General features: G+C 43.9%; 1 protein-coding gene across 5 annotated transcripts in view; it reads left to right on the forward strand.

Annotated features, from left to right (window-relative positions):
• The window catches only part of MOK (MOK protein kinase), a 75,134-nt gene that overhangs the window by 20,193 nt on the left and 27,361 nt on the right, over positions 1 to 27,580 (forward strand). For 3 of the 5 annotated variants that reach the window (XM_030803480.1, XM_030803482.1, XM_030803481.1), the window contains exons 2-4: positions 2,666 to 2,780; positions 22,533 to 22,622; positions 24,886 to 24,956. In XM_030803480.1, coding sequence (XP_030659340.1) covers positions 2,666 to 2,780; positions 22,533 to 22,622; positions 24,886 to 24,956 — 276 coding nt within the window. The remainder of the gene's footprint in view (positions 1 to 2,665; positions 2,781 to 22,532; positions 22,623 to 24,885; positions 24,957 to 27,580) is intronic. The other 2 variants (XM_030803484.1, XM_030803483.1) reach the window with 1 other exon arrangement.

Consider the following 27,580-nt stretch of genomic DNA (forward strand, 5'->3'; position numbering starts at 1 on the left):
CGCTTTGTCGCCCAGGCTAGTGTATGGTAGTGCGATCCCTACTCACTGCAGCCCCAAACTCCTGGGCTCAAGTGATTCTCCCACTTCAGCTTCCTGAGTAGCTGGGATGACAGGCGTGTGCCATTGAGTCTGGCTAATTATTTTTTGTAGAGGCGGGGTCTATGTTGCCCAACTTGGCCTTGAACTCCTGGGCTCAAGTGATCCTCATCTTGGCCTCCCAAAGTGCTGGGATTACAGGCGTGAGCCACTGTGCCCGGCCGGAAGGTGCACGTCTTAAAGATTTAATAGGTGCTGCCAAATTGCCCTCCAAAGAGACTATGCCAGTTTATAATTTCAGCAGTAGTGAATGGGAATGTACAGGGGTATTTTATTTTTTGAGACAGAGCTTTGCTCTTGTCCCCCAAGCTGGAGTGCAGTGGTGCGATCTTGGCTCACTGCAACTTCTGCCTTCTGGGTTCAAGCAAGTCTACCTCAGCCTCCCAAGTAGCTGGGATTACAGGCACGTACCACCACACCCAGCTAATTTTTGTATTTTTAGTAGAGACGTGGTTTCACCATGTTGTCCAGACTGGTCTCGAACTCCTGGCCTCAAGTGATCCACCGACCTGGATCTCCCAAAGTGCTGGGATTACAGGTGTGAGCCACCACCCGGCCAGGGATATTTTAAAGTAAATTCCAATTATTATATCATTTTCACCTGGAAATCTGTATTTCTTGCTAACAGATAAGGACATTTTTTGTGTTTTGACGTAACCATTATCACTTCTGAAAAACGAGTACCTTTTTACCGATGGTTTGTTCAAATCAGAATTCAGACAAGGCATTCAAAATGTGCATGTGGAAAGGAATACTGAAAAGGATACCCACCTTCAGCGCTGCAGTTTCGAAAACCTGTGAATTGGGTGCGGTGGCTCATGCTAGCCACTTGGGAGGCTAAGGTAGAAGTTTAGGCTTGAGCCCAGGAGTTTGAGGCCAGCCTGGGCAACATAGCAAGACCCCATCTGCTTTGTGCAGATGCAGGTTTGGGGCCTAAAGTGAAGGCCTCTTTTACTCTAGGCTTGTTTCTGCAGCAATCTAAGTGATGTTTAAAGATTTCTGGTCTGTTTGCTTCTGGTCAGTTCCACACCCAAGGTTCTCTTCTAGATCTAGTTCTCAAGCCTGCGTATATATATATTTTTTTGAGAGGGCATCTCACTCTGTAGCCCAGGCTGGAGTACAGTGGTGTGATCTTGGCTCACTGCAACCTGCACCTCCCGGGTTGGAGGGATTCTCCTGCCCTACCCTCCCGAGTGGCCGGGACTACAGGTGCATGCCACCACGCCTGGCTAATTTTTTGTATTTTTAGTAGAGACAGGGTTTCGGCATGTTGGCCAGGCTGGTCTGGAACTCCTGACCTCAGGTGGGTGATCTGCCTACCTCGGCCTCCTAAAGTGCAGGGATTACAGGCGTGAGCCACCGTGCCTGGCCCCAAGCCTGCCTTATTTCTTTGTGGCCTCGCTCATATGCTTCTGGGTCTCAATTTATAGGCGCTTCCTTGAAGCTTTCTGAAACAAATGCCCGGAGGTTGTAACTGCCTTTCTGTGATCTCTGCCGCAAAGATGAGCCATTTGTTCAATGGCGAAGGCTCACAGACTGTTCTCTGCCAATGTTTTTGCAGTCTTACTCTCCTATTATTTGGGCTGTAGAAACTTTTATAACTGGTGAGACTTTTGCTCTCTAGATTTTACTTATTCCCTCCATTTCTGCTTGAAAAGTGGTATAGCCATTCTTGCCTGTACTTATCTTTGTCTTGAAATAGCTTGCTAAGGCAGTCAGTAGTAATTAGCATACTCCATCATTCTGACTCTTCCCACCACTTTCCTTAGGCCAGCAGGTTCAGCAGACACTGGGTTCATGAAAGGCAGCAGTGAGTGTAGGCATTTCTTTAAGTGGGCGATATTTCATCATGATATGCCAGGCTCTCTAGCATTTTGCCACCTGACCAATAAGCCAAACTAACGTATTTTAGACTTTTGTTCACAGCAGTACCCCACATCAAGGTGCTCATTTGTTGTCAGTCAGGGTTTGGTCAGGAAAATGGAAACTACCCTAGGTATCAAGCAGGAAGGCATTTAACATAGTGATCTAGAGGCTTACAAAACCATTATCAGGGCTGGGGTGATGTGGTGGCAGCACAGCCAGGGAAAGTTGCCGTTAGTTTTCAGAAAATTAGGAAGTGCAAGAATTGTAGGAAACTGTTGCGGATCGGCTGGGCCCTCTATAGGACCAGGGAAGATGAATTTCAGGAGAGTCCTTAGAGGCTACTGGTGCGATATGACATCAGCCCAGAGCCTAAGCTCACGACCATGCCCACCCCTGCTGGAAGAATCCCACTTCTGCTGCTCCTCTACCTTCTGAATCTTGTAGGGTAGCTGAGCCTCTCCTCACTGGCCAGGATCCAGGTAAGGTGGTTCCTGCTATACAAGGGAGGGCACAAACTGGGAGGAAATGATGCTTTGTTCCAGCTTCCCCTAAAGTTGAGGGGACCACTAAATCTTACAAAGATAGGAGAAACAATTCTCAGTATATTGCTGTTTAAATTATCTTATAGATTAAAAGTTTGCTGTCTGGAAGTGAATACAAGTGTATGCATAAATAACATTTTTGTAATCATTTTTATTTATAGACTATAAAGCAATTGGCAAAATAGGAGAGGGAACGTTTTCTGAAGTTATGAAGATGCAAAGCCTGAGAGATGGAAACTACTATGCATGTAAACAAATGAAGCAGCGCTTTGAAAGGTAGGCCACAGAGGTGCACTTGGGACCAAACACAGATCCAGGTTTCAATCAATAACGGCGACTTAATATTAGGGGGAACTTTATTAATTTAATAATATGTAAGATACAACCAGATTTCTTTGGGCAGTGAGGGTTATATGCTAATGTTATGTTTATCGTACTGGAGTTTACTCATATCCAGGCTTACTGTAATATCAGTGATGAATGACCACAAAAAAGTTTAAGTTTCAAAAGTGTGTCTCACCTTAAACAGTCTATATGTTCCTAAAAGTTATATATATGTTGGATTTCTTTTTTTTAATTAAAAAAACAGCAAAAAAATGATATATCAACCAATGGAACAGGATGGAGAGCTCAGAAGTGAGCTCTTTATGATCCATTTGATTTTATATCCATTGGTTTTTTTTTTTTTTTTTTTGAGACAGAGTCTCACTCTGTCTCCCAGGCTGGAGTGCAGTGGCACAATCTTGGCTCACTGCAACCTCCGCCACCCCAGTTCAAGCGATTCTCGTGACTTAGCCTCCTAGCAGCTGCAACTGCAGGTGTGTGCCACCGAGCCCAGCTAATTATTTTTTTTAAGTATAGATCAGGTTTCACCATGTTGGCTAGGCTGGTCTTGAACTCCTTGGCCTCAAGTGATCCCCCCGCCTTGCCCTCCCAAAGTGCTGGGATTACAGGCATGAGCCACTGTGCCTAGCCCATTGATTTTGTTTTTGTGTTTTGTTTTGTTTTGTTTGAGACAGGGTCTCACTCTGTCATCCAGGCTGGAGTGCAATGGCTTGATCTCGGCTCACTGCAGCCTCCACCTCCCAGGCTTAAGCGATCTTCCCACCTCAGTCTCCTGAGTAGCTGGGACCACAGGAGCACACCACACGCCTGGCTAATTTTTGTATTTTTTGGAGAGACAGGGTTTCACCACGTTGCCTGTGCTGGTCTTGAACTCCTGACCTCAAGGTATCTGCCTGCCTTAGCCTCTCAAAGGGCTGGGATTACAGGCATGAGCCACAGTGCCTGGCTGTGTGTTGGACTTTTATAGATGCAACCTTAGTCTAAATGTATTAGAGGTCCTTGCAATTTAACTGTGAATAAATTAATATATTAATATTATATTAATATAATATAAGTGACAGGCGTGAGCCACTGCGCCCAACCTGAGCCATCACGCTCAGCCTGAGTCACTACACCCAGCCTTCATTTTTTAAATTAATTAATTAGTTAACTTTTAAAATAGAGATGGGGTCTCACTGTGTTGCCCAAGCTGACCTTGAACTTCCGGGTTCAAATGATCCCTCTGCCTCAGCCTCCCAAAGTGCTGGAATTATAGATGTGAGCCACCACACCTGGCCAAGAACAGTAATTTCATCCTCATGACATCTGGATAGGGTAGTTATCCTTGTTTCGTACATGAGGATAGGTGCTTAGAGATGTGAGGTAGTTTGACATTTTTTCTAGATCACTGGGTGGGCAGAGCCAGATGTGAACCCGGATTCTGCTAAGGTAAATCCTTGTTCTTCACTGCCCAATGCATATGGCAGTTTAGCTACCACTAGGAAGACTGAAGCCACCAGGTGTTCTGCTCCTTCTCTTCTAGCACTTCTTCCTCTCTATGCATTCTGCATTCTCTGTGTTTCTTTATCTTTCCCTGACTCCATCTTTACTTGTAAACCACTGATAAGAGAGAATTTGATGCACAGTGTACTGATTATCCCGTATCTAAAGAGCAGACAGCTGGGTGCTGTGGCTCAACCTGAAATTCCAGCTACTTGGGAGGCTGAGGCAGGAGGATTGCTTGAGCACAGGAGTTTGAGATCAGCCTGGGCAACATAGCAAGACCCCATCTCTACAAAAGTTAAAAAAAAAACAAAACAAGAACAGACTTCCTTAAACAGCCGCCTTTGACCCAAAGCTGCCAGTACAGGACTTTGAACAGTAGGGTGCGATGCTTTTTTTTTGAGTCAGGGTCTCACTCTGTTGCCCAGGCTAGAGTGCAGTGGTGTGATCTCAGCTCACTACAACCTCTGCTTCCAGGGCTCAAGTGATTCTTCAGCCTCAGCCTCATGAGTAACAGGGACTACAGGTGCGAGCCACCAAATGCCTAGATAATTGTTGTAATTTTTTTTTTTTTGAGACAGAATCTCGCATTGTCACCTAGGCTGGAGTGCAGTGGCATGATCTTGGCTCACTGCAACCTCTGCCTCCCAGGTTCAAGCAATTCTCCTGCCTCAGCCTCCCGAGTATCTGGGACTACAGGCGTGCGTCACAGCACTCGGCTAATTTTTGTATTTTTAGTAGAGATAGGGTTTCACCATGTTGGCCAGGCTGGTCTCAGATTCCTGACCTCAAGTGATCTGCCCACCTTGGCCTCCCAAAGTGCAGGGATTACAGGTGTGAGCCACCATGCCCAGCCTAATTTTTATATTTTTGTAGAGGCAGGATCTCGCCATATTGCGGCTGGTCTCGAACTTCTGAGCTCAAAGCGATCCACTTGCCTTGGCCTCCCAAAGTGCTAGGATTACAGTCCTGGGTCCAGCCTCTATCAAATAAGTTTAGAATGTTCTAAGGAGCAGTTCTCTAGCAGGTGAAGAACTCTCAGTTTATTGAAGTTCCTTCTCATGCCTCCTCAGCCCCTGGGAAGATTGTGTGGTTACGTAACGGACATGGTTTCCCAGTGATGAAGTACATCCTGGGTCTGCCATCTGCCAGATTCCTCACACACCAAAAGTGCCTGGTCCACCTGAATCTTGGCTTCCTTGTCATAGTGCTTGACGACTAAGCAAAGAAATGAACAGAAAACTAACAAGGTGGGGCACATGGCAAATGTGCAGTGGATGATGGCCTTCCTTACTGTATGCATAATCATTCGCTGTATTTCAGAAACAATTTATGTTCTTTGCCTTTAACTTCAAAAGCAGTTGATTAGAACACATCCACAGGTTGGCCCAGCATGGTGGCTCATGCCTTGTAATCCCAGCACGTTGGAAGGCCTAGGTGGGAGAATCGCTTGAGCCCAGGAGTTTGAGACCAGCCCGGGCAACAAAGAGAAACTCTGTCTCCACAAAAAAATTTTAAAAATCAGCGGGGCACGGTAGTGTGTGCCTGTGGTCCCATCTACTTGGGAGGCTGAAGTGGGAGGATCTTTTGAATCCAGGAAGGTGATGCTGCAATGAGTTGTGTTTGTGCCACTGAACTCCAGCCTGGGCGACAGAGTGAGACCCTGTCTCACTCTGCCTTCCTTGACAAGGAAGCCAAAATTCCGCTGGACCAGGCACTTTTGGTGTGTGAAGGATTTGGCAGAAAGCAGATCTAGGATGTGCCTCACCACCAGGAAACCATGTCCGTTAGGTAACCACACACACGCAAAAATCCGTTTCTGCTTACTTATCATTGTATAAATGAATCCTCAGAGTCACCTTGCACAGTTATGTGGGTGGTGTGAGGAATGTGAAGCATTAGTAGCAGAAAGTCACACTGAGTCACTTGGGCAGCATGAGGTTGGTATTTGGAGCCTCTGACCCCTACCCCCTCCAGTATTACTTCTGCTCCTTTCCTCTGCTTTAATTCAAATAGAAACAGATGGCTTTTGCAGTAATCTTAGTTAATATGAAGTTAAAGAAAGGTAAAAAAAATACACATAATGGATTAGTACTGTGGCAGGGAGGGCACTTTCTTTTTTTTTTTTTTAATTTTATTATTATACTTTAGGTTTTAGGGTACATGTGCACAATGTGCAGGTTTGTTACATATGTATCCATGTGCCATGTTGGTTTGCTGCACCCATTAACTCGTCATTTAGCATTAGGTATATCTCCTAATGCTGTCCCTCCCCCCTCCCCCCAACCCACAACAGTCGCCGGAGTGTGATGTTCCCCTTCCTGTGTCCATGAGTTCTCATTGTTCAATTCTCACCTATGAGTAAGAACATGTGGTGTTTGGTTTTTTGTCCTTGTGATAGTTTACTGAGAATGATGTTTTCCAGTTTCATCCATGTCCCTACAAAGGATATGAACTCATCATGTTTTATGGCTGCATAGTATTCCATGATGTATATGTGCCACATTTTCTTAATCCAGTCTATCGTTGTTGGACATTTGGTTTGGTTCCAAGTCTTTGCTATTGTGAATAGTGCCGCAGGGAGGGCACTTTCACTCCTGAGCATTGTTTGCCTTTTGAGTCACTCAAGGACTTAGGGATAAGGAAGTTAGTTACTTGTCTGAGGCCTCAACAGAACTGAGTCGTTTTGGTATCTTTTCTGGCATATCCTCAGAATTTTCCTCCACCAATACTCGCCAAAAGTACACAATTAAGAATAGGCTCTCTTTGGGCACAAGTGGCTCTCACACCTGTAATCCCAGCACTTTGGGAGGACAAGGTGGGCAGATCAGTTGAGCCTGGAAGTTCAAGACCAGCCTGGGCAACATGGCAAAACCCTTGCTCTACCAAAAAAAGAAATAAAAAAATTAGCTGGGCATAGTGGTGGCGCCTGTAGTCCTTGCTACTCAGGAGGGTGAAGTAGGGGGATCGCTTGAGTCCTGGAGGTTGAGGTTGAGGTTGCAGTGAGCCCTGATTGTGCCACTGCACTCCAGCCTGGGTGACAGAGCAAGACCCTGTCTCAAACAACAACAAAAAACGGTTCTCTTTTGTTATGCTTTTAGTCTATATTTTTCCTATAGAAATAGAAGAAATGGAGTGAGTCTCTTAAAAAAAAAATCCCTAGTTTTGTATTTATAGGATCTCCCTTTGTGCCCCGAGGCAGTGCCATTGGCACAAGTCTGCTAAACCTGGGGTTCAGTGTAGGGTTACTAGCTCTGACTCTAAAGGTCAGAACTAGTAGTTCTTCCACTTTAGTTAATGTGATCTTGGACAATTCGATAATTTCTCTGTGCCTGTGTTTCTTTCTTTATACAATGGGGATAACCACAGTAGCTACCCCCTAAGATTGTTGTGAGGGTCAAATTAAATAATGCAGGTGAAGCACTTAGTGCAGTGCTGGCACACCGTAATAAAGAAACTTGCTATGTAAATCAGTTTTTCCGTAACAGATAATACAAGTTAGCAGAGCTTGAAGACTATTTTGGAGATGGATGTGAGATAATAATAGTTAAGATTACCGCAGTTGTTCACTACATATCTGGTGTCATGAACAGTACTAGGTGAATTATATGCATGTGTCATTGAATCCTCACTGTGGCCCTGGGAGGAAGATGCATTGTTACATCTTTCAGACTAGAGAATTGAAATTTGGAGAGATCAAGTTCCCCACCTGGCCCGTTGCTACCCAACCTACATGTCGTGGAGCCGAGTCTGAGCCCAGGTCTGTGTAGGTCCTGAGCTGGTGATCTTCCCACCGTTCTTCCCAGCTGCAGACGCTGATGCCAACGTCAGGTCTAGATGTGGTACATGGTTTTTCTCAAGTCACACCTCTAAGCAGTCCTCAAATTACTTTTACAAAAACAAAAAGTCTGCCGTGTAAGGTTATAAATGAAAACAAAGGCAAGGAATTTATTAGTCTCTCTAAAAGCCTTTTTTTTTTTTTTTTTTTTTTTCCTACTTAAAAGAGTATAATGTGAAAAACCTCAAGCATATACAAAATGAACAGTAGCCCTAGGTATCCAGCAGCCAGAATCAACATCCCTGCTATTTTTATTTAATCTATACCTCCACCCAGTGTCTTTCCTCTACTTGGTCATTATTATATGTCTCCATATAGTTTGGGCTGCTATAACAAATTATAGTGTATTCTGTGTGGCTTAAACAGCACACATTTATTTCTTACAGTTCTGGAGGGTGATAAGTGCGAGATTAAGATGCTGGCAGACAGGTCTGGTATCTGGCGAGGGCTTGCTTTAGGATTTACAGGTGGCCCTCTTGCTTTGTCCTCAAATGGCAGATAGCAGAGAGAGAGGACGCATGTTCTCTAGAGTCTTCCTGGCATTTCTTCTTAGAGCCACTAATGCCATGTGCTCTAATTACCTCTCAAAAGCCCCACCTCCTCATATCATCCTATTGGGGGTTTAGGGTTTCAACGTATGAATTTTAGAGGACACAAACATGCAATCTACAACGTTATACAGTTTTTTAAAGTCAAAATTTGTATACCTTGAAGTGCACATTGTTTATCTGTACAATTTTGGCAAATGGATATTCTCGTGTAATCAAGATGTAGAACATTACTATAACCCTAGAAAGTTCTTCCTTGTTCCTTTTCAGTTTCCCGCTGCCATCCCAGGCAGTCACTAGTATGTACTCTTGTGTCCACCTCCTTTAACTCAGCATCATGTCTTTGAGATTCATCATTACTGTTGTTCAGTAGTTTCTCTCTTTTTTTTTTTTTTTTTTTTGAGACAGAGTCTTGCTCTGTTGCCCAGGCTGGAGTGCAGCGGCACAATCTCAGCTCACTGCAACCTCTGCCTCCCAGGTTCAAGCAGTTCTCCTGCCTCAGCCTCCCGAGTAGCTGGGACTACAGACCTGTGCCGCCACACCCAGCTAATTGTTATGTTTTTAGTAGTGACGTGGTTTCACTGGACAGGCTGGTCTTGAACCCCTGACCTCAGGTGATCCACCTGCTTCGGTCTCCCAGAGTGCTGGGATTATAGGTGTGAGCTACTGCCCCTGGCCAGTTTATGCCTTTTTAATGCTGAGCAACATTCATTACAATCTGTGACTACAACACAATTTCTTTATCCATTTTCCTGTTAATGGACTTTTTGATAGTTTCCAGTTTTGGGCTACCATGAATAAAGCTGCTTATGAAATTCGACTTCTTAGGCTGGGTGTGGTGGCTTGCTTCTGTAATCCCAGCACTTTGGGAGGCTGAGGCGTGAGGATTGCTTGAGCCCAGGAGTTTGAGACCAGGCTGGATGACATATAGCCTGGTCTGTATGTCGTATGAAGAAAGACTTTTAGTATCTTTTTTTTCTCTACCAAAAAAAAAAGACCAGGGCATAGTGGCTCACTCCTGTAGTCCTAGCTACTTGAGAGGCTGTGATGGGAGCATTGCTTGAGCCTTGGAAGTTGCGGCTGCAATGAGCCATGATCACACCACTGCACTCCAGCCTAGGTGACAGAGCAAGACCCTGTCTCAAAAAAACAACAAAAGAAATATAGAAATTCTACTTGTGCGTATATGTTTTCATTTTTTCTTTTTTTTTTTTTTTTTTTGAGACGGAGTTTCGCTCTTGTTGCCCAGGCTGGAGTGCATTGGCATGATCTCAGTTCACCACAACCTCCACCTCCTGTGTTCAAGCAATTCTTCTGCCTCAGCCTCCAGAGTAGCTGGGATTACAGGCATGCACCACCATACCCGGCTAATTTTTTGTATGTTTTCATTTTTTCTTAGGCAGTTACCTAGAAACAGAATCACTGGGTCAAAGGGTAGGTATATGTTTAACTTTGTAAGAAACTGACAAGCCTTTTCTCAAAGTGATTGTAACTTTTTTAAAATTTTATTTATTTATTTATTTATTTATTTGAGACAGAGTCTCGCTCTGTCGCCCAGGCTGGCTATCTCAGCTCACTGCAAGCTCCGACTCCTGGGTTCACGCCATTCTCTTGCCTCAGCCTCTTGAGTAACTGGGACTACAGGCACCCACCACCATGCCCGGCTAATTTTGTTTTTTTTTGTATTTTTAGTAGAGATGGGGTTTCACCATGTTGCCAGGATGATCTCGATCTCCTGACCTCGTCATCCACCCACCTTGGCCTCCCAGAGTGCTGGGATTACAGGTGTGAGCCACCATGCCCGGCCTATAGCTTTTTATATTTCCACCGGCAAAGAATGAAAGTTCCAGTTGCTCCATATTCTCACCAGCATTTGATGTTGTTATTCTTTTAAGTTTAAGCCATTCTGGTGATTGTGTGGAATTATCTCATGGTAGTTTTAGTTTCTACTTCCCCGACGACTAATGATGAACACCTGATCATGTACTTATTGGCCATTCATGTATCTTCATTTATGAATTGCCTGTCCAAGTTTTTGCCCCTTTAAGAATTTAGACCTTCAGGGCCGGGCGCGGTGGCTCACGCTTGTAATCCCAGCACTTTGGGAGGCCGAGGCGGGCGGATCACGAGGTCAGGAGATTGAGACCACGGTGAAACCCCGTCTCTACTAAAAATACAAAAAATTAGCCGGGCGTGGTGGCGGGCGCCTGTAGTCCCAGCTACTCAGAGAGGCTGAGGCAGGAGAATGACGTGAACCCGGGAGGCGGAGCTTGCAGTGAGCCGAGATCGCGCCACTGCACTCCAGCCTGGGTGACAGAGCGAGACTCCATCTCAAAAAAAAAAAAAAAAAAAAAAAAAAAAAAAAAAAAAAAGAGAGAATTTAGACCTTCAGGAGATCAAGACCATCCTGGCTAACACAGTGAAACCCTGTCTCTACTAAAAATACAAAAAAATTAGCCGGGTGTGGTGGCGGGCACCTGTAGTCCCAGCTACTCAGGAGGCTGAGGCAGGAGAATGGCATGAACCCGGGAGGTGGAGCTTGCAGTGAGCCGAGATTGTGCCACTGCACTCCAGCCTGGGTGACAGAGCGAGACTCTGTCTCAAAAAAAAGAAAAAAAAGAATTTAGACCTTAAGAAACAAGCCATCCTAAGGGAGAAAAAAAGAAAAAATAATTAAGAAAATTAGGCTGTTTGCCTTTTTATTGAATTTAGGAGTTCTTTATATATTCTGTATAGAAGTCTTTTATCAAATATGTTTTGCAGGTAGTTTCTCCAAGTCTGTGGTTTGTCTATCCATTTTCTTTATGGCATCTTTTCATGTGCTGAAGTTTTTTAATGTCAGTGAAGTCCAATTTATGGAGTTTTTTTGTGGTTATTGTTTTTTGTTTTCTGTCTTAGAAGAAATTTTTGCCTACTTCTAGGTTGTGAATATATTCTCCTGTATTTTCTTCTAAAAACTTTATCACTTTAACTTTTTACATTTAGGTCTGTGATCCATCTTTTTTTTTTTTTTTTTTTTTTTTTTTGAGACAGAGTCTTGCTCTTTCACCCAGGCTGGAGTGCAGTGGCGCAATCTCGTCTCACTGCAAGCTCCGCCTCCCGGGTTCACGCCATTCTCCTGCCTCAGCCTCTCCGAGTAGCTGGGACTACAGGCGCCCGCCACCACGCCCGGCTAATTTTTTTTTTTGTATTTTTTAGTAGAGACGGGGTTTCACCGTGGTCTCGATCTCGTGACCTTGTGATCCGCCCGCCTCGGCCTCCCAAAGTGCTGGGATTACAAGCGTGAGCCACCGCGCCCGGCCTTTTTTTTTTTTTTTTGAGATGGAGTCTCGCTCTTTCGCCCAGGCTGGACTGCGGTGGCGCTGTCTCTGCTTACTGCACGCTCCACCTCCCGGGTTCACTCCATTCTCCTGCCTCAGCCTCCTGAGTAGCTGGGACCACAGGCACCCGCCACCACGCCTGGCTAATTTTTTGTATTTTTAATAGAGATGGGGTTTCACTGTGTTAGCCAGGATGGTCTCGAGCTCCTGACCTCGCGATCCACCCACCTCAGCCTCCCAAAGTGCTAGGATTACAGGCATGAGCCACTGCACCCGTCCGATCCATCTTAAATTAATTTTTGTGAATGGTGAGCAGTAGGGATCAAGCATCATCTTTTTTCCCCCAAATGAATATCCAGTTGTTCCAGCATCATTTGTTAAAAAAAGACTTTCCTTGCCTTCAGTAGATTATTTTGTCAAAAGCTAATTGACTGTAAAAGTATAGGTCTGTTTTGGACTCTCTATTCTGTTGCATTGCTCTCTTTGACTGTCATTATGCCCAATACCATACTGTTTTGATTAATGTAGCTCAACAGTAAGTTTTGAAGTCAGATACTAAAAGTTTTTCTTTTTTTCTTTTTTTTTTTTTTGAGACACAGTCTCATTCTGTCACGCAGGCTGGAGTGCAATGGTGCAATCTCGGCTCACTGCAACCTCCACCTCCTGGTTTCAAGCAATTCTCCTGCCTCAGCCTCCTGTGTAGCTGGGATTACAGGCGCCCACCACCACGCCTGGCTAATTTTTGTATGTTTAGTCAGGACAGGGTTTCACCATGTTGGCCAGGCTGGTCTCAAACTCTTGACCTCAGGTGATATGCCTGCCTCGTCCTCCCAAAGTGCTGGGATTACAGGCGCGAGTTACCATGCCCAGCCTCTTCATCTTTTTAAAGACAATTTTGCCTACTCTAGGTCCTCCGTACATCCATATACGTTTTAAAATCAGCTCAATTTTTTTTTTTTCTGTGAGGATTCTAGGAATATAGCTCATCAATTCTATTAAAAAATAAAACCAGCCAGGCACAGTGTCTCACGCCTGTAATCCCAGCATTTTAGGAGGCTGAGGTGGGCTGATCACTTGAGCCCAGGAGTTCAAGACCAGCCTGGACAACATGGTGAAACCCTGTCTCGACTGAAAATACAAAAATTAGCCAGGTGTAGTGGCACACACCTGTAGTTGCAGCTGCTTGGGAGGCTGAGGTGGGAGGATTGCTTGAGCCTGGGAGGTGGAGGCTTCAGTGAGCCAAGATCATGCAGCTGCACGCCAACCTGGGTGACAGAGTGAGAACCTGTCTCAAAAAAAAATAAATAAATAAGTCGGATGCGGTGGCTCACGCCTGTAATCCCAGCACTTTGGGAGGCCAAGATGGGCAGATCATGAGGTCAGGAGGTCAAGACCATCCTGGCTAACACGGTGAAACCCCATCTCTACTAAAAATACAAAAAATTAGCCAGGTGTAGTGGCGGGCGCCTGTAGTCCCAGCTACTTGGGAGGCTGAGGCAGGAGAATGGCGTGAACCCGGGAGGTGGAGCTTGCAGTGAGTGGAGATCGTGCCACTGCACTCCAGACTGGGGGACAGAGTGAGACTTCGTCTCAAAAACAACAACAACAACAAAATACCTATTGAGATTATGAATAGGATTGTATTGAATCTATCGTTCAATTTGAGAGAGAATGCATATCTTAGCAATATTGAACTTTGCAATTCATAAACATGGTATAACTATCTCTCCATTTATTTCAGTTTGCTTTAGTTTCAGCTATGTTTTGTTTTTGTTTTTGTTTTTGAGACGGAGTTTTGCTCTTGTTGCCCAGGCTGGAGTGTAATGGCATGATCTCAGCTCACTGCAACCTCTGCCTTCCGGGTTCACAGGTTCTAGAGATTCTCCTGCCTCAGCCTGCCAAGTAGCTGGGATTATAGGCACGTGTCACCATGCCCAGCTAATTTTTGTATTTTTAGTAGTGACAAGGTTTTGTCATGTTGGCCAGGCTGGTCTCGAACTCCTGACCTCAGGTGATCTGCCCACCTTGGCCTCCCAAAGTGCTCAGATTATAGGTGTGAGCCACCTTGCCTGGACGGTTTCAGCTGTTCTGTAGTTTCATGGAAAAGATCTTACATGTCTTTTGTTAAATTTATATCTAAATGTTTTGTGTTTTATAACATTATTATAAAAGAAATTTTAAACATTTATTTCCCATTGTTAGCCATAAGTATGTAGAAATGCAATTAATTTTTATTTACTTTGTATTTTGAGAAATTTCTCAGGATTCACTTATTATTATTTTTTTGTTCTAGTATGTTTTGGTTGCTTTCTTAGGATTTTTTTACTTAAAGAAATATGTCACCTGCAAATAGAGACAGTTTTACTCTTCTTTCCTAATGCTGATGACTTTTTTTTTTTTTTTTTTGAGACGGAGTTTTGCTCTGTTGTCCAGGCTGGAGTGCAGTGGCATGATCTCAGCTCACTGCAACCTCCGCCTCCCAGGTTCAAGTGATTCTCCTGCCTCAGCCTCCCAAGTAGCTGGGACTACAGGTGCCCACCACCATGCCTGGCTAATTTTTGTATTTTAAGTGGAGACAGGGTTTAACCATATTGGCCAGGCTGGTCTCGAACTCCTGACTTTGCAATCTGCCCACCTTGGCCTCCCAGAGTGCTGGGATTATAGGCGTGAGCCACTGTGCCTGGCCCATGACTTTTTTCTAGCCTTTCCCACTAGCTCAGATTTCCAGTACAATATTGAATGCAAGTAGTGGGGAAGTGTTCAGCATTTCAACATTAGAAGCATGATGTTAGCTGTATATGTCTTTTATCAAATTGACAGAGTTCCCTTTCATGAATAGCTTGCTGAGAATTTTTGTCCTGAATTGGTATTGAATTCCGTCAAATGACTTTTTGGCATTATTATTTTTTCCTTTTTCTTTTACTATGGTGGATAACATTGATTCATTTTTGAATAATAACCTTGCATTCCCAGTATAGCTGGGATTCCCCACTTAGTCATAACATATGATCAGTTTTACATATTGCTGGATTTGATAGTATTTTGTCAAGTATTTTTGTATTTGTACTTATAAGGGATACTTTTATTTTTTTCGTGATGGAGTCTCACTGTGCCGCACAGGCTGGAGTGCGGTGGCATGATCTTGGCTCACTACAACCTCCGCCTCAAGCAATTCTGCCTCAGCCTCCCAAGTAGCTGGGATTACAGGCGCGTGCCACCATGCCTGGCTAATTTTTGTATTTTTAGTAGAGATGGGGTTTTGCCATGTTGGCCAGGCTGGTCTTGAACTCCTGACCTCAGGCAATTCACCAGACTTGGCCTCCCAAAGCGCTAGGATTACAGGCGTGAGCTACCATGCTTGACCTATACTTTTCTTATTATATAAAAGTCTTTGTTACGGAGTTAGGCGAGGTATCTCATACCTTTAATCCCAGCACACTGGGAGGCTGAGGTGGGAGGATGGCTTAAGCCCAGGAGTTTGAGACCAGCCTGGACAAGACAAGACCTTGTTTCTACAAATAAAAAACAGCTGGGCATGGTGGCAGGCACCTGTGGTCCCAGCCACTTGGGAGGCTGAGGTGGGAGGGTGGCTTAAGATCAGGAGGTCAAGGCTGCAGTAAGCAGTGATTACACTACCGCACTCCAGCCTGGGCCACAGAGTGAGACCCTGTCTCAAAAAAGAAAAAAAGAAAAATAAAAAAGTCTTTATTAGGTTTTGCGGCTGGGTGCAGTGGCTCACACCTGTATTCCCAGCACTTTGAGAGGCTGAGGTGGATGGATCACTTGAGGCCAGGAGTTTGAAACTAGCCTTGCCAACACGGCAAAACTCTTGTTTCTACCAAAACTACAAAAATTAGGTGGGCGTGGTAGTGCATGCCTGTAATCCCAGTTACTCAGGAGGCTGAGGCACAAGAATGGCTTGAACCCCGGAGGCGGAGTTTGCAGTGAGCGGAGGTTGCGCCAGTGCACTCCAGCCTGGGCAACAGAGTGAGAATCTGTCTTAAAAAAAAAAAGTTTTTGTTAGGTTTTGGTATAAAGGTTTTCAGGTCTAACAGAACAAGTTGGGAAGTGTTCATTCCTCCTTTTTTTGCTGAGAAAGTTTGTGTAAGAGTATTTCTTTTTTAAATGTTTGAAATAATTCACCAGTGAAATTGTCTGGTCTAGGAGTTTTCCTTGTGGGGAAGGTCCCCCCCACAATGATGTTTATTATAACATCATTCGTAGTGATAAAAAGATGGGATCACAGTGAAGTGGTGGAACAAGGAATGACCTCAAGGCACATCTGTATCAAGGAATATTAAAGAAAAAAAAATAGAACTGTGCCAAATAATTTTGAAGGATTTCCGTATGATCTTTTAAAAGCTTTATTGAAGGATGATTTCCTTTTGTTTCTTTTGAGATGGAGTCTCGCTCTGTCATCCAGGCTGGAATGCAGTGGTGCAGTCTTGGCTTGCTGCAACCTCTGCCTCCTGAGTTCAGGCAATTCTCCTGCCTCAGCCTCCTGAGTAGCAGGGATTACAGGCACCCGCCACCACTAATTTTTGTATTTTTAATAGAGATGGGGTTTCATCATGTTGGCCAAGCTGGTCTCAAACTCCTGACCTCAGGTTATCCACCCGCCTCGGCCTCCCAAAGTGTTGGATTATAGGCGTGAGCCACTGTGCCCAGCCTGAAGTATAATTTTCCTTTCTTAAAATTCAGCTATTGTGAGTTTCAGGACATTTATACGGCTGCACAACTGTCACCACAATTCCATTTTAGAACACTTTCATCATCTGTTGGGAGGTTTTTGATAACAACTAATAAAAATAAAATAGGGCTATTTTATTAAATAGGGCTGTTTCAATTTCCAGTTTTATTTTGTATCAGATTTGGTAACTGTGTTTTTTGAGGAATTTGTTTCTCTACCCTAAATTGTCATATTTATTGGCATACAGTTATTTGTAATACTCTCATTATTATTATTTAATTTTTTTTTTTTTTTTTGAGATGGAGTCTTGCTCTTGTTGCCCAGGCTGGAGTGCAATGGCACAATCTCGCCTCGCTGCAACCTCTGCCTCCCAGGTTCAACTGATTCTCCTGCCTTAGCCTCCCAAGGAGCTGGAATTACAGGCACCCTGCCACCACGCTTGGCTAATTTTTGTATTTTTAGTAGAGACAGGGTTTCACTGTGTTGGCCAGGCTGGTCTCGAACTCCTGACCTCGTGATCCACCCGCCTTGGCCTTCCAAAGTGCTGGGATTACAGGCGTGAGCCACTGGGCCCCGCCTATTATTTTTTAATTCTGTTGGAGACAGTGGTGTCTCCTGGTGTCTTGCTCTGTCGCCTGGGCTGGAGTGCAGTGGCGTGATTATAGCTCACTGCAGCTTTGAACTCCTGGGCTCAAGCCATCCTCCAGCCTTAGCCTCCCAAAGTGCTAGGATTATAGGTATGAGCCACCATTCCTGGCCTATTTTTAAAATATCTAACTGTAGTGATCCTCTTTTTCATTCCTGATACTGGTTGGTGATATTAGTGTTTGATGTCTTTTTTTCTCCATCAGCCTTACTGGGAGTTTATCAATTTCAAATAGAGAAAATCAACAAAGCCAAAAGATGGCTCTTTCTTTTTAAAGAGCCATCTTTTGGCTTTGTTGATTTTCTCTATTTGTTTTCTATTTCATTGATTTCTGTTCCTCTTTACTGTTGCTTTTCTTCCACTTAAGATATTTAATTTACTCTTCTTTTTCTACCTTCTTAAGGGGGACATTTATTTATTTATTTATTTTTGAGACAGAGTCTTGCTCTGTTTCCCAGGCTGGAGTGCAGAGGCAGAATCTTGGGCTCACTGCAACTTTTGCCTCCCAGGTTCAAGCGATTCTCCTGCCTCAGCCTCCCAAGTAGCTGAGATTACAGGCATCTGCCACCATGCCTGGCTGATTATTATATTTTTAGTAGAGACAGGGTTTCACCATGTTGGCCAGGCTGGTCTGAAACTCCTGACCTCAAGTGATCTACCTGCTTCGGCCTCCCAAAATCTTGGGATTACAGGCGTGAGCCCCTGCACCCGGCCAAGGGGGACATTTAGATAATTGATTTTAGCCCTTTCTTCCTTTAGTGTTTACACATAAATATCTTTCTAAATCCTGTTTTAGCTGCATCTCATAAATTTCTGTATGTTGTGCTTTATTTGGCTTGAAATGTTTTCTAATTTCCCTTGTGATTTCTTCTTTACTGTTTAATTTCCAAATATTTGAGGCTTTTCTAGGTAACTTACTATACTGATTTCTAATTTAATCTATAGTGGTCTGAGAACATGTTGTGTAAAGTTTGCAGTCTTTTGAAATGTATTGAGACTTACCTTATGGTCAGCACATTATCTATATGGATGAATGTTTCATATATATTTGAAAAGAATATTTTATATACAGTTGTTGAATATACTGTTCTATAAATGTCAATTAGGACAGGTAGTTAATAATGCTGTTAAGATCTTCTGTATCTTTACTGATTTTTTGAAAGATTGTTCAATCAATTATGGGAGTAGGGTGTTAAAATCTTCATCTCTTTCTTTAGTATTGTCAGTTTTTCCTTTGTGTATATTAAAATTTTCTCATTTAGGCCAGGGACAGTGGCTCACACCTGTAATCCCAGCACTTTGGGAGGCTGAGGCAGGTGGATCACTTGAGATCAGGAGTTTGAAACCAGCCTGGCCAACATGGTGAAACCTTGTCTCTACTGAAAATATAAGAATCAGCCAGGCGTGGTGGCAGGTGCCTATAATCCCACTACTTGGGAGGCTGAGGCAGGAGAATCACTTGAACCCAGGAGATGGAGATTGCAGTGAGCCAAGATCACACCGCTGCACTCTAGCCTGGTCAACAGAGCAAGACTCTGTCTCAAAAAAAAAAAAAGCTGGTTGTGGTGGCTCATCACTTTGGGAGGCCGAGGCGGGTGGATCACCTGAGGTTGGGGGTTCGAGACCAGCCTGGTCAAGGTGATGAAACCTCGTCTCTACTAAAAATACAAAAATAGCCTGGGATGGTGGTGGGCACCTGTAATCCCAGCTACTCAGGAGGCTGAGGCAGGACAATAGCTTGCACCTGGGAGGTAGAGGTTGCAGTGAGTCTAGATTGTGCCATTGCACTCCAGCCTGGATGACAGAGCAAGATTTTGTCTCAAAAAAAGAAATTCTCTTATTTGACACATACACATTTACAGTTGTCATTGCTTCCTAATGTGTTGACTCTTTTTTTATCATCATGAAATCATCAGTAGTAGTAATCCTTATTTTGCAGTCTATTTTGTCTAATATTAATATAACCATTTCTTCCTCCCCTTCACTTTGAGGACTTTCTTCATATAGATTGTATTGGTTAGATAAACTTATTTTCCATAAAATTCATCCAATAAAATGAAATGTTGAAATTTCATAGTTGATCTTTACATAATTTTTCTTTTTTTTTTTTTTTTTTTGAGATGGAGTCTCACACTGTTGTCCAGGCTGGAGTGCAGTGGCACGATCTCGGCTCACCGCAAGCTCCACCTCCCTGGTTTACGCCATTCTCCTGCCTCAAGCCTCCAGAGTAGCTGGGACTACAGGCGCCCACCAGCATGCCCGGCTAATTTTTTGTATTTTTTTAGTAGAGACGGGGTTTCACTGTGTTAGCCAGGATGGTCTCGATCTCCTGACCTCATGATCCGCCCGCCTCAGCCTCCCAAAGTGCTGGGATTACAGGCATGAGCCACCGCGCCCGGCCAATCTTTAAATTTTTTTAAAAGTCTGAGTCCTGGTGGTCATAATTTGTTCCATTTGTAGATTCCACTTATGGTAAATGTTATCTGGTTCTTTTCGGAGCAAAGGCTGCCTACATTCCTCTTACATTCAGTTCTGTAGTATTTTGTTTCCAGCAGAACAATAAACAAAAACAAACTGAATGTCACCTGACCACAAAATTCAATGCAACTCCAAGGCAAAGAAAAGTAGTTTACTTCCAGGTTTTTTTAGATTTTTTTTTTCATGATTTTAAAAGAGGGAACAGAGTTGATTTGAATTTTATTAAGCACTGTTATTTGAACAATTGCTAGATCCTGGTATCTAGCAATATCCAGGAAAATGTGCCTTTCTAAATGTTTGTCTTAGTTCATTATTTCTCAGTGAATGCCTGTGAAGACATGAAAGAATCCTATCTACAATAAGCAAAATATGTTTTGGGGTGTGATAACTGGTTTTCCTATTACAGAGGAGAAGAGTGGATATTTGTGTAAATAGCATGGCTGTTTGGCTGCCCAGTTCTAAAAACTAAGTTTTTCAGATAGGGTGTTCAAAAATTGGAACGACTGCTAGCTTGTTAGCTTCTTGCTCTTTCCACCTGAAGCAGGATTTCTCTATCTCAACACTGTTGGCATTTTGGCCTGGAATTGTTTTTTGCTGTTCTGTGCATTGTAGAATATTGAATGATTTGTATTCATTGGTAAATAGCTGCTGTCCTGACCTTCCTGAGTCTCACCTGGCCCCCTTGTTCAGCACTCCCTAGTTCTGGCCACTTTGAGGACCCGGCTCCAGCATGGCGGGCTGTGTCTTTTCTGATTGGTTGTGGACCTGGGGTGCGAGTTGCTAACACTTTGAATATCAACTTGGATGTGAGGGAGGAAATACAGGATAGAAATGAAAATGGGGGCTAGAACTTTTAGTCCAAAAATATTCTTAGACTCTTCAGGCTATTCTGTTTTCAGGCTCTTCTTAAATATCAGGCTTCTATTTGTTGGCTAACATGAGAGTGACTTAAAATATTCAGACATATATATATATATATATATATATATTTTTTTTTTTTTTTGAGATGGAGTCTCACTCTGTTGCCCAGGCTGGAGTGTAATGTCATAATCTTGGCTTACTGCAGCCTCCACCTCCAGGGTTCAAGCGATTCTCCTGCCTCAGCCTCCCAAGTGGCTGGGATTACAGGCACGTGCCACTGCGACCGGCTGATTTTTGTATTTTTAGTAGAGACAGGGTTTCACCATGTTGGCCAGGCTGGTCTGGAACTCCTGACCTCAGGTGATCCACCTGCCTTGGCCTCCCAAAGTGCTGGGATTACAGGCATGAGCGACCACACCCGGCCTCAGCCATATTGATTTAAAACTACACCTGTACTACTACTGGGTATAACTACTCTTCAAATAACCAAACAAATGTTGAGCTTTCCAATATATGTTAAAAATTGATAGAACAGAATTTGCCAGTTGAAAAAATAGTCCCACAATTAGTTCCTTTTGGAGCCTCTGAGATGAAAATTTCTGGTGAATTGAATTATTCAATTAGGTGTGACCCCATGGGCCTACCGTGGTGAAGTGGCATTCTCAAAAGAGGTCTGTCCAGAGGGCAGGGACAGCTAGCCTCAGGCCTTGGGCCTGATTGCACTGTATTGGCATGATTTGTATTGGCAGAGCAGTCTTCATAAAGAAGAGCCTGCAGTAAGGCACACCTGCCAAGAGAATGCTTGTCAGCAAGTGAATGAAATGGAAAAAAGGGCCGGGCGTGGTAGCTCACACCTGTAATCCCCACACTTTGGGAGGCTAAGGTGGGCAGATCACCTGAGGTCAGGAGTTTGAGACCAGCCTGGCCAATATGGTGAACTCCATCTCTACTAAAAATACAAAAATTAGCCAGGCATGGTGGTGGGTGCCTGTAGTCCCACCTACTTGGGAGACTGAGGCAGGAGAATCGCTTGAACCTGGGAGGCAGAGGTTGCAGTGAGCCAAGATCACACCGTGGCACTCCAGCCTGGGCAACAAGAGGGAAACTCTGTTTCAAGAAAAAAAAAAAAAGAAAAAAGAAATCAAAAAGAGTACAGCATCATTAAAGATAAGAAAGAGGCCGGGCACAGTGGCTCACTTTTGTAATCACAGTACTTTGGGTGGCTGAGGCGGGCAGATCATTTGAGCCTGGGAGTTGGAGAGGGCATAGTGGGATGCACCTGTGGTCCCAGATACTCAGGAGGCTAAGGTGGGAGGATCACCTGAGCCTGGAAGGTTGAGGCTCCAGTGAGACATGATTGCACTCCAGCCTGGATGACAGTGAGGCTTTGTCTCAAAAAAAAAAAAAAAAAAAAAAAAAAAAAAAAGGAGGGGTGGGTCTTTTCTTGGAACTTTGAAATGCTCATTTTCAGATAGTGTATCTATAAACTGAAGACTAAATCTTAATTATTAATCTTATTAATTTAATCATGTTTTAATGTATATTTTTATGTTTGTTAATATGTAAAATAAACTACCAAGTATTCTTTCAGGATCTTAGATGGGAAAAATTTTAACATATGTTCTAGCTATAAGAACCTTGATTTTTTAATGCAGCAATGAGGTATGCTTAACTTCAGTTTCTAATGGGAGGAATAAAACCTGATTAACTTGCTTGAAATATTTGTGAGTTTTAAAATTGTGATCCTGGATAATAAGTAACTCTAATTTTGAAGTTGACCTAAACTGTGAATGAGCTATCCATTTTTACCTACACGATAGTATTGAGCAAGTCAACAACCTACGAGAGATCCAAGCACTGAGGCGCCTGAATCCGCACCCAAACATTCTTATGTTGCATGAAGTGGTTTTGTAAGTATATTTGGCGCTTGAAAAGTTATCTAAATTTGATGAAAATAATCTCTTTTTAAGAAAGAAAACCATGGTAGCCATTTTGAATATTTTCTTTGTAGCTCAGAGAGTAACCATTTTTACTTCATCTTACATCACATTTTTATTTGGAAAAATGTACATCTGATTCTTTTTTATTATTATTATTTTTTGAGAAGGAGTCTCTGTCTCGCTGTCACCCAGGCTGGAGTGCAGTGGCGTGATCTCGGCTCACAACAAACTCCGCCTCCCTGGTTCAAGCCACCTCCTGCCTCAGCCTCCCCAGTAGCTGGGGTCACAGGCACCCGCCACCATGCCCAGCTAATTTTTGTATTTTTAGTAGAGATGGGGTTTCACCATGTCAGCCAGGTTGGTTTCAAACTCCTGACCTCAGGTTATCCGCCCACCTTGGTCTCCCAAAATGCTGGGATTACAGGCATGAGCCACTGTGCCTGGCCAGCATCTGATTCTTAATTAATGTGGAAATGCCTTCATTTAGGTGACTCCACATCATAAAAGCATCCGTCATGCAAACAGTTCATCTCCTGGAGCTCAGTTAAGCTGCTGAGGTCTTGAGTGTGAATTCTGACCTATGGGAAAGCACTGTTTGTGTTATTTCAGGGATTGTACATTCTCACTCTGTCCCTGCCAGTTGCCGTTTCTGAACAGTCTCCTGTAGTCTTTCTTACTGTAATTGATAACATTTCTGGGGATTTTTCATTTCTGTTCTAATTATAGAATAGTTTCCATAAGGCTTATCTATCAATCAAAAAGGCAGAGCACAGCTTGTCCCTCGGTGCCTGCCTGAGCCTGGGAAGCCTTCTTCCTGACAGCTCTGTGCTGTGCTTACAGACCTCACTGAACTAGGGAGTCAGGCTACAGGGTTTTGGGACCTTCTTTGCTGTGGGCTGGAATGGCACTGCCACTCTGAGAGGGTGCACCTCAGTGTAGAAGCTTCGCTGTGGCTCCGGAGGGAGCCTGGCCTGTAAGATTGGCCAAGGAACTCCAGTTAAACTCCATTGCCAGTTAAAGTCTGGTAGATTTTATCAGAAAATGAAACAGTTTTAAACTCAAAATGAAATGTCTTGTTATAACTGTGTGGGTTCCTGGCCTGTAGTGTTCTTAGAAGTCAATTTGGGCCAGGTCCAGAGACTGCAGTTTGTATGTAATAGTCTCAACACTGCACGCACGTCATGCACTTTCCACACGCTTTACAAAGTACTAGAATCTCACATGGGCCTCGTAGCAACCGAGACCCCTTCCAGCCATATTGGAGGCACCCAGAGTAGGGTCTGGGGTGATACAGGCTCTTGCTTAGGACTCCGGGAACCCTTTAAGGGCCTGCTTGAACTCAGGAGAAGTTGGTGGCTCAGCCAGCAGTCTGTCCCCATTCTGTGTCAGCGTTGATACCACACACTTGTGATGTGCCTTGTTTCTCTCTTTTTCCCCTGACTGATTTTTGGTTTTTACTCTCCCATTGTGATTTATCCCAATTATATGGAAGGAATTTAGCTAAATTAAAATTAAATTTGCAGTCATGGAGCACGAATTAATTTTCTTTCTTTCTTTCTTTTCTTTCTTTCTTTCTTTCTTTCTTTCTTTCTTTCTTTCTTTCTTTCTTTCTTCTTTCTTTCTTTCTTTCTTTTTTTTTGAGACAGGGTCTCACTCTGTTGCCCAGGCTGGAGTACAGTGGTGCGATCTCGGCTCACTGCAACCTCCGCCTCCTGGGTTTAAGCTATTCTCCTCCTTCAGCCTCCCGAGCAGCTGGGACTACAGGCACATGCCAACACACCCAGCTTTTGTATTTGTAGTAGAGATGGGGTTTCACCATGTTGGCCAGGCTGGTCTCAAACTCCTAACCTGAAGTGATCGACCACCTCAGCCTCCCAAAGTGTTGGGATTACAGGCGTGTGCCACCACGCCTGGCCTCTTTCATTGTTTTGCTTACCCAACTCCCCAACCTTTTTCTTTTTTCTGCTGATCATTAATTATGTATTTTCAAGACATACCTGTTTTCAACTTCTAGAATTTTGTTCAAAGTTGGGTTTTGCTAGTATTTTTAGTTAATTTTATCTGAAATACTGATTTAAAATAAAAACTTTTACTGTTTCAGCATTTACACTGTAGTGTTTGATGTGGGAGTGCCTTATGTTCATTAGAAATGTTTACAAATGAATTAAATATTGGATTATATTTTCTGATTAAGGCCAGAAAATTTATGTTAAAAACCTGCTTTCTTCTTCAGTGACAGAAAATCTGGTTCTCTTGCACTAATATGTGAACTTATGGACATGAATATTTATGAGCTAATACGAGGTACGTAGAATAATTTGAAAGCTAACCTAAGATCCTCTTTTAAGGCTTGTAATTCATATATGCTTAGTTGTTCTCAACATCATTAGTCATCATAGTGCTGTAGTTATATATAATACACAGTACAGTGTCACTTCACTCACCAGGAGGCATTTTTCTGACTGCTCCTCTACTCAGAACATGGCTGCAGACAAGAAAGGAAGCCCCAGACCCTCTGGGTGACCATGTGATCGGGGGAGAGTGGCGGGAGGCAGCAGGGGCAGCTCTGCTGCAGAGCGCCTGCAGCCAGCCCCGCCGTGGGCATGTGTGTGCAGGCCCGCTGGCTCAGGGGGCCTCTCTGCTCCCCAGATCTGCTGTTGCTCGACATTCTGTTCCATGCCTCTTAAGGCAGAGCTTTCCCTCCAAAGTACTCCCCTGCATGTGAGGGAAGCTCCTACCATTTTCCAGGATGCTCATTCATTTCCTTCCTTCTGAACAACAAAACGCTGTTTAAGAGAGCATGTTTGCCTGAGGTGACCTCAGTCAGGGCTGGTTTGAGATACTTATAGAGGTTCCCTGAGGGGAACAGGAGAAAAGGAGAGGCCGGCCCACACTGAGCCAATTGTTCCTGGGGGTCTGACCTAATGGTTGTGTTAGATGTCAGGACAAATGAACCTTGTTTATCTCACTAAGAAAGCAACATAGCAAGTGTTACATTTTACAAATCACATTAAACCTAGAGGACAGATAAAAAACAACTGTCCTACTGTCACATGAATGACTACTTATGACTTGGAATAGAATTTTAGTGACAGCATCATAGATGATTTAGATGGTGTATTATCTTACAATTTGGGCCAAACTGAAGATGATGTGCTATGGAAAATTTTTAGATTGATAAACTATTTTTGTGATGAAGAAGACACTGATGTTGAAGATATTTATGAAGAGTCCAAATAAAATTGTTTTTATGAAGTTGGATAGTGGAAAAAGCATTATATCAATATTCATGTATTTTATATGTGACTTAAAATATGTGTGTGATAGTAAATTACTAACAAAATAAATAGCATAAGTAGCCAAGTTTTTCTTTTTTTTTTTTTTTTTTTTTTTGAGACGGAGTCTTGCTCTGTCACCCAGAGGGAGTGCAGTGGCCCGATCTCGGCTCACTGCAAGCTCCGCCTCCCGGGTTCACGCCATTCTCCTGCCTCAGCCTCTCCGAGTAGCTGGGACTACAGGCGCCCGCCACCACGCCCGGCTAATTTTTTTGTATTTTTAGTAGAGACGGGGTTTCACTGTGGTCTCGATCTCCTGACCTCATGATCCGCCCGCCTCGGCCTCCCAAAGTGCTGGGATTACAAGCGTGAGCCACCGCGCCCGGCCGCCAAGTTTTTCTATATCCATAAAAGTTGATGTATATAAAGCTGGGTGCAGTGGTTCATGCCTATAATCCTAGCACTTTAGGAGGGAGGCCAGTGCAGGTGGATCACTTGAGGTCAGGAGTTCAAGACCAGCCTGACTAACAAGGTGAAACCCTGTCTCTACTAAAAAATACAAAAAAATTAGCCAGGCATGGTGGTGTATGCCTGTAGTCCCAGCTACTCAGGAAACTGAGGCAGGAGAATCGATTGAACCTAGGAGACAGAGGTTGCAGTGAGCTGATATCGTTCCACTGCACTCCAGCCTGGGCGACAGAGCGAGACTCTGTCTCAAAAAATAAAAATAAAGGCCGGGGGCTGGGCGTGGTGGCTCACGCCTGTAATCTCAGCACTTTGGGAGGCTGAGGCAGGCGGATCACGAGGTCAGGAGATTGAGACCATCCTGGCTAACACAGTGAAACCCCGTCTACTAAAAATACAAAAAAATTAGCCGGGCGTGGTGGCGGGCGCCTGTAGTCCCAGCTACTCGGGAGGCTGAGGCAGGAGAATGGCGTAACCCGGGAGGTGGAGCTTGCAGTGAGCCAAGATCATGCCATTGCACTCCAGCCTGGGCGACAGAGCAAGACTCTGTCTCAAAAAATAAATAAATAAAAAAGGCTGGGCGTGGTGGCTTATGCCTCTAATCCCAGCACTTTGGGAGGCTGAGGCAGGTGGATCACTTGAGGTCAGGAGTTCAAGACCAGCCTGGCCAATACGGCAAGACTTGTCTCTGCTAAAAATACAAAACAAATGAGCCGGGCGTGGTGGCATGTGTCTGTGGTCCCAGCTGCTTGGGAGGCTGAGGCAGGAGAATAGCTTGAACCTGGGAGGCAGAAGTTGCAGTGAGCCCAGATCGCGCCACTGCACTCCAGCCTGGGCATCGCAGCAAGACTCCATCTCAAGAGAAAATAAAAAAATAAAAATAAAAGTCAACAAGAAGGGAGAATTTTTGGCAAGTTGCTGTGTGTTTAGACGCTTGAGAAAGCTTTGTTTAGAATATATATATATATATATATATTTTTTTTTTTTTTTGAGACAGAGTCTTGCTCTGCCAGTGGCGTGATCTCAGCTCACTGCAACCTCTGCCTCCGAGGTTCAAGAGATTCTCCTGCCTCAGCCTCCCAAGTAGCTGGGACTACAGGCGTGTGCTACCACACACACTTGGCTAATTTTTTTTTTTTTTTTTAGGCGGAGTCTCGCTCTGTTGCCAGGCTGGAGTGCAATGGTGCA

This window comes from Nomascus leucogenys, chromosome 22a, assembly GCF_006542625.1.
Source record: "Nomascus leucogenys isolate Asia chromosome 22a, Asia_NLE_v1, whole genome shotgun sequence".
Lineage (NCBI taxonomy): Eukaryota > Metazoa > Chordata > Mammalia > Primates > Hylobatidae > Nomascus > Nomascus leucogenys.